This window comes from Manduca sexta, chromosome 18 (assembly GCF_014839805.1).
Source record: "Manduca sexta isolate Smith_Timp_Sample1 chromosome 18, JHU_Msex_v1.0, whole genome shotgun sequence".
Classification (NCBI taxonomy): domain Eukaryota; kingdom Metazoa; phylum Arthropoda; class Insecta; order Lepidoptera; family Sphingidae; genus Manduca; species Manduca sexta.
Window position 1 is genome coordinate 4,815,169 of NC_051132.1, and position 7,697 is coordinate 4,822,865.

The window sequence follows — 7,697 nt, forward strand, 5'->3', positions numbered from 1 at the left end:
GGCTTTAAAAACTATTAGATATTAGATACATAACATTTTCCGAGGTCAGGAGATCAATACCTATATGCAGTAAAAAAAAAATTATTGGCCATTTCTTGTTTATATCCCGCAACATCTATATTTTGCTCGCGGCTTCGTCTGCGTGAAAAACTTCTTCGGTGAATAGCTATAGCATTCGGGAGTAATGCAGTTTAGTATATAATAACAATTTCAAAATCTGTTTAATAGTTTCGGAGACTAGGACGTTTAAACAAACAAACTGAGAATTTTTGTCGGACATTTATTTACGTCTTCACATTTTTAATACAGATCAAAAACTGAAAACATTTATAACGGATGAATCAAAATCCATCATGATGGACATAGCATGCAGACTTCAACGTCAAAAAGTACGCACTTATTGAGTCTAGATACAAAATTCATCTTCAAAATAATATATAAAGTGCCGCAGATACGCAAAGTACCGCATTAAACAATTATCTCAATATAACGTAAATATAAAAGTTTTCCTTTTAACAACAAAAAATAAACAATACATATTTACTTAGTACGCACAACATAAAATCTATTTTCGCACCAGTCGTTGCTAGCGTGAAATAGCTTTTACAACCATACACGCATTATGCTTGAAATTATTTAGGTTGGTTGGATGTTAGTAGGTGCGGAAAGATTTTTAATACACAACGAATTCTATATTTAAACTCCGTCAAATGTTGCAGGAAATTAGTGTCTAATATCATAAACTTTTTGGTTGTATTTCAATTTATTTGCTATAATGCCGTCATGCAATCGTCTATTAGTTATGACCAATACTAAGATAAGAAACCTGTGTAGATTCATCAGGAGCGCCATAATGACAGTCCCTCAACAAGCAAAAGTCAAAACTAATATTAGTCTTTGCATTAATCACATTTGGTGCACAGAATCCCAATAGTTTACTAAGCGATGGATCTTACGAGTCGCGTATACCAGAGTCTGAATAGGCAGCTATCTCTGCATATTTTGGAGGGCATGTAATGGAATTATTTATTTATTGAAAAAGTACATACTTAACAATTAAATTAATTAAATGAACGTCATAACATAAGCCTCCCTCATATAAATTTTTAAAATCGAACCAGTAATTCCTGATATTAGCGCGCTCAAACAGACACACACATAAACCCTTCAGCTTTATATAGTAGTATAAGTAAAATGAAAATTTAAAATAACATTCATGAACGCAAGTAAATGAAAGAATGACGCCTATAAAGAATTCATTGTGAGAAATCAACGATTTTTTACTTCCTACTTGTATAAATTCAATTTAAGACTAATATAAAATCACGTGTATTTTAGTTCTGATTTTTTTTTCATTAGTTCTAAAAATAACGTAAATAGCAGCAGGAATAAACGTGGGTGAAACTAACCGACCACCTAGAGTCAATTGTCACGGTAATCATCGTGATCTGGCAGAACAAAGCTTCCGTCTACAACTTCGCGGGTTAAAATGACTACCATACGGTACTAATAATAGTTTATGAGTAAATGCTTAGGTGAACTGGTAATGTAAACACAATTTTTCTTTTTTTTTAATTTAATTTATTTCACGTCATGGCGATTTCGTAATTGCCATTTATTATCCAAGATTTTGATTGTTTTTGAAAAACGTCGTTGTCTGTCATTTCAAACACCGTGTCTTATTTTTAAAAACGTACGGCCATTATAGACTTTTAATATTGCATTTTCGAAAAATTCTCTCAACAATCACGAATCTAGATTCTATTTTTTTAAAACGTGCATTACTTTTAAAAATATTTACATTTCCTATTAACAACCTCTTTGCCCACAGCCGGCGCGCCCAGCGGCCCACCAGTGGTCCGATGCCAACTGCGCAAACACAAACCGAACCGCAAGCCGCGCACGCCCTTCACCACGCAACAACTGCTCGCTCTGGAGAAGAAGTTCAGAGACAAGCAGTATCTGAGCATCGCTGAGCGCGCCGAGTTCTCGTCTTCGCTGAGACTGACTGAGACTCAGGTAACTGATTTAAGAAATTAATACTCTGTTTGGGAAAAGTGGCAGATCAAGATTTTTTGTAGCAAAAATAATTAAATAGATCACCTGGTGATAAAATATTGACACATAATTTTTTATTATAATTTAAATATGTAGAATTTGGACCAATAAATCAATAAGTATTAATATTAATAATATTAATACCAACAACATTCCGTTTTATTATTAATAATTTACCTATGTATGTTTTCCAACACAAAGCTTGCGTTTTATGAAAGATTAGGCATACCACAATCTGCAGACAATGGATATTTATATTTACAGACCACACAACTATTTGTCCTCGCGTGCAAAAAATAATCAATGCCGTTTTCTTCACTACCGTGTTACGAGATCCAAGTCGTTGTTTAATATTTCTTCATGTGGTCCAACAGTCATGTGACCTATTACGTTAGTATTTACTATACTTGCCCGTCTTACTCATCAATAATCTATTTCAGGTCAAAATATGGTTTCAAAATCGACGCGCAAAAGCAAAACGGCTCCAAGAAGCGGAGATAGAAAAACTACGACTCTCAGCAAGGCCTCTGTTGCCGCCGTCATTCGCCCTTTTCGGCGGCGGCGGGCCCCCCATATTCGCCGCGATGGCTGCGGCGTCCAGACCCCAGCTCAGTTTCCTGGGGGGCCCACCGAGCCACCAGCACGCGATAAACATGAATATACTGAACTCTCTCCAACCACATTGACGTTTGGATCACGCGGCAACGCGTGACCCGGCGAGCGAGCCGCCGCCACCTTAATCACTATCCGATATGGATGTTAATTGAGATATGATAGAACTTCGGACTTTGAGTTTCTGTTACGCGGATTTCCTCCTCACGTGGTCTCACAGATGCAAAAGTTCCTCCTTAGTCCGCACGACCTGTCAATGTTCATAGAGCGAGGACATCATGAGCTCAACTCCTTTGAGATCAAAAACAACATTGTGTCTGCACAACTAGTTGTTTGTGATCCGCGGTCGTTAGTTCGTAAAACTTGGCTCTATGTCGGATAGGATTCTATAGTTGAAGGAAAAATTATAGAATCTAAAAATAGAATTGCGGGCAGGATGAACGTTTGCATGCGTAATGGCATCAATATAACAGAAACTAGTCTAATATTAAATATAATTAATGACAAAAAGAAATAACGCAAATTTGTGTATAAAAAATCAAATAATACAACCTATATATTATTTCCAAGAACTAAAATAATTTCTTTAATACGTCTGCTAAAACACAAACTATATAAATAAAATCAAGATAATTTATAAATATGTGTTCCAAATTAATTTTTCAACAATGTAAAAACATTTTAGGATATTGTACAGTAAATATAATATTTTCTAACTTTACCCATAGAATTTGCACTTAGTTTTAATAAAACTAAACAATTTCCGTAAGTGCAATTTTCAATATAAACACTAGACTCTATTAAAAGTACGTTAGTAATAAATCTGTAAATACTTAAGAAAATATTTAATTTAACATTTAAAACAATAAAATAAAATCAAATACCAACAATACAAAATTAATTATCTGCAGAAAGTATTTATTCATTTAAAAAATCAAAACCTCGTTTTTCTACTTCCATTTATTAAAAATATTTTCATCTTTACCTTTAATTTAACTACAAAACATAAAATTAAACTTTAAAAGCTTTCTTGGCGTCGTAGCTGCGGAATAGGTACCTAACTCTTAAAATTATTTATGTTTGAGTTCAATTACAGATTTATTTTACATTCTCTACTGATAGATTAAAATATTATTACATAATTCTATGTAAAAAAATCGTTCAAGATGTCTCTTTCATTAAATTGTTCCTCTTAATTTTATGTATGATTAATAGAGTATAAATATTTTAAAGGGACTTCTATATATATGTAGATGATAAAAATATTATGCAGGCGAAATATTAAATAAATTTGTGTATCAATATTTGCTAAATGTCAAATGGTCATATAGTATTTAAGGTGGTAGCTCAAGGTCCATTTTCATACATTTTGTTTCGGCTTTAATCTGGGTAACTAAACAAGTATTGGCAAGTAAAGAATTTAAATTCACGTCTAGTTAGTGATTAGTTCTCGCAGTTGAAAGAAAAATGTAAAAATAATTAATAATCATGGATATTTCTGCCTTTAAAATTTCGTCATATTAAATTTATGAAAATGGACCTTGAGCTACCACCTTAAATAAAGGTTAATTATACTTCATGAACTGGAGTAGTGCAGTTGGGTTAGGGCAAGCGGCACATATGGAGGGCCGGCAAAATATGTAAAAAACAGATTTTATTATACTTGTGTCGCATGTATTAGTGGTTGGGGGTGGGAGAAGACATTACTTAAAAAAGATCTTTTTTGTTCTCTCGCCCGGTGACGGCCGGTAAGAACCCACGATGCGCTACTGACTATGATCTGAATTTCAATAACTTCAATGAACTCAACTTCTAAAGAAACCTTGATTATAAGGATTAAATATGATAAATTCCAGGTTAAAAATGAATTAATAATTGCCATAATTTTTCCACATTCGAAATTAGTTACGTAAAAGTTTTAAAGTATTCTCATACTAAAGTTACAAATTATCGTTACAAACCATTTGAAAAAATTATCGTAAATATTGACAGTTGACAGTCCCATTAAAATATATATGCAGTATAATGTAAATAAATAGGCAATATTTAAATAAATTATTGTATACGTAAGATTATACATGGATAAGATATATTAATTTAGATTTTTTAATACGAATCATCGGATATAATGTGAAAATTATAATGCTAAGCAATAAAATACAATACTTTAGATTTACGGTTATTGATTTTCATCGCTTTCTGTGTCATATCGATTTGAAATGCATATTTATTTATGTTTAAGAATCAATTATCTGTCTCGATTAACAAATTATAATGCTGGCCAATTTGTTTTGAATAATATTGTAATAATATTTAGTGGTCATTTTCAAGTTTTAAGTTTGAATAATTTTTCACTTTAATTTGATTTAGCTTCTAAGTTCCACAGCATCAATTACTTGTTTTTATAACATATCAAAATATACTGACTGTGATTTTCTACAGCTCGACTGAGGTTATACCACTGTTTTTCAGAAAAGTGACTTAACGAGGAAACATGCGTGGTTTTACGTAACGCAACAGCAAGTTACCTCTTTAAGCTCTGCTTACACTTTCAATGATAGAAGGCATGTATTTATGTTATGTATTTTTATATATAGTTATACGGCAGCTGATGGCAATTAGATAAATCTAGCTATAAATCAATCTGAATGCAGCGCCCTTGTACTCGTAATACGTTCACATAAGAAACTTGTTGTTTTATGTATAAGCACTTATTTTTTAACCGATTTCAAAAAGCGGTTATTAATTCGACGTAATTTTTTTTGTTTGTTACCTCAAAATTCAGTCATTTATGAACCGATTTGTTTTTTTTTTAATTCTGAAGAATGTATATTCTTTGAAAAAAGTCTCTGGGACCAATCTGAAGGTATGTCCAGATTGGTCCCAGAGATTTTTTTCAAAACCACTTAACTAGTTTGTTTTTAAAATTAATATATCTAGAATAATTGTGTCGTCCAAGTAAACTAAATCGCGAATTCTGCTTTCTTGTGACGTTTTTAGTTATGTATTTGTTTATAGTATACTGGCAGCATACTTAGACTATGATACCAACCGGTGACAACCTAAATTCGATCCTCGTCTAGTATAAATTATGAAGGCATAATATTTTGCCCGAACCTGGATTTTTTGTCAAATATGTAAATGAACTTGCTCATAATGAGGCCAGCAAAAAGCTTAAATAGTGTCGGAGACTAATGGATACACCAGTTGTATCACTAACTACCAGTAAAATACCTTACGTAAGTTATTTTGGTATCTAGTTGACTAACACTTATAAAACAAAGAGCTGTTCATGATTTTTATAATCAAATGTACCTTACAATTTTAAAATATTAAATTGTTAATTGCTTCGTTTTAAACTCAAATTATTTGATGTAAGGAAACATATGAACAGTTGAAAGGCTAATTGACTAAAGCGTAATTTTTTTTCCAAACATTTTAACTATCTTAAAAAAACGCAGAATAAAGGTTTGATTTTTCTGATTACCCTTACAACCTTAGAATTATGATTATAGAATGGACAGTTGAACTGATTGACTTTCTTAATAAGAAGATTAAACTTCTCCAAAATAGTTATTCCGTAGTCAGTAAACACAATGGTTGATACGTTATTTGTTAATCGAGATGAATGATTAATACATTTGTACAAAATAGTTATAAAGTTGGTACGTTTCGCCTATGTTATACGACCCGATATAAGTTAAGTTACGAGCCCTTGTAAATTATTAAATTATAAATTCGTTATTAGTACAATACAGCTGTTTTATTGCTACCTGCTTCTTGCTAATAAAATAAAGATTATAATGATGACATTACAAACATCCTAAAAGTACTAACATGTACAACAAATATGTTTAAACTAGATTCGATGTTTTTATTCTTGTATATGTGCACGGCAAAGTGATCCTACTACACCTGATGGTAAGTGGAGTGGGGTCCAATAGAATGTCGACTGACGAGAGATGATTACCCCTCGGCAGTCGATACAATTATGCCGGCCTGTTGAAACGAAATATACAAAGGCTGTTCCCAAAATGCGACACACTTACGTCGGCTGCTATAGTGGGTTTTACACCTTGTGTACGGTGGCCGCTATCCGGGCGGATATAAAATATATTATACCACTAGCATTGTTGGTATAATGTAGTTACTGGTGGTAGGTCTCTCATATGTGCGAGTCCGCCTGAGTAGGTTCCACCGCAATGCCTATTTCTGCCGCCAAGCAGCAATACGTAGTCACTGTTGTGTCCCGGTTTGAAGGATATTATAGCCAGTGTAACTACTGGAAATACTGAGACTTAACGTCTAACGTCTCAGGATGGCAAGCGCGATGGAATACCAAACAATACTTTGTATTTCAAGGTGTTGGATGGTGTTTCTACTGTTTATGGGCGGTCGTATCACTTACCATCAAGCGAACAACAAGCTCGTGTCGTCATTCAAAGCAATAAAAAAAATAAAAAAAGTTAAAAAATACTTGACTCCCTCCTAGTCGAATATCGGCCACGGAGGCCAATTTTAATAGAGATCAGCCAGGTACGCAGGAGATATTATATTATAGTGCAGTTTGTGCGTAATACATAAGTACACTCTCTGTTCCTTCACTTTCATAGACCGGAGAGACGGCAATCTGTCATGACTGGAAAGAGATCAAGCGCAGGACCCAGGGTTTCATGTTTTTCAAGAATAAATAGTAACACTAACGAGAGACGTTTCGACACTCAATGTTCAACAAACAAAATCGCCTCTTTGGTGTAGATCGTATTTCTTTAATCCATTTTTATAGGATAAATCAAATATCCTATCAAAAAAACTCACACATATAATTATATGTATGAGTTTTTTTGATTTGAGATCCACCAGAATGCCCGAAATTCTTATTCAATATGACGACAGTATGGTCAAACATAAACTTGGCAAAATGGTGTACTAGTTGCCTCTGCCACACCTTTTGGAAAAAAAACGTGCGCTTTTGTATACTTTACTAAATGTACTCTGTCTAAAATGGAAGGAGACTTATGTACGGT

General features: G+C 33.2%; 1 protein-coding gene across 1 annotated transcript in view; it reads left to right on the top strand.

Moving 5' to 3' along the window:
- Positions 1 to 4,002, top strand: part of LOC115442837 (muscle segmentation homeobox) — a 30,800-nt gene extending 26,798 nt beyond the window's left edge. The window contains exons 2-3 of the mRNA XM_030168012.2: positions 1,832 to 2,019; positions 2,499 to 4,002. Of these exons, the coding sequence (XP_030023872.2) occupies positions 1,832 to 2,019; positions 2,499 to 2,744 (434 nt within the window). The 3' untranslated portion in view covers positions 2,745 to 4,002. The remainder of the gene's footprint in view (positions 1 to 1,831; positions 2,020 to 2,498) is intronic.
- Positions 4,003 to 7,697: the final 3,695 nt, after the last annotated feature.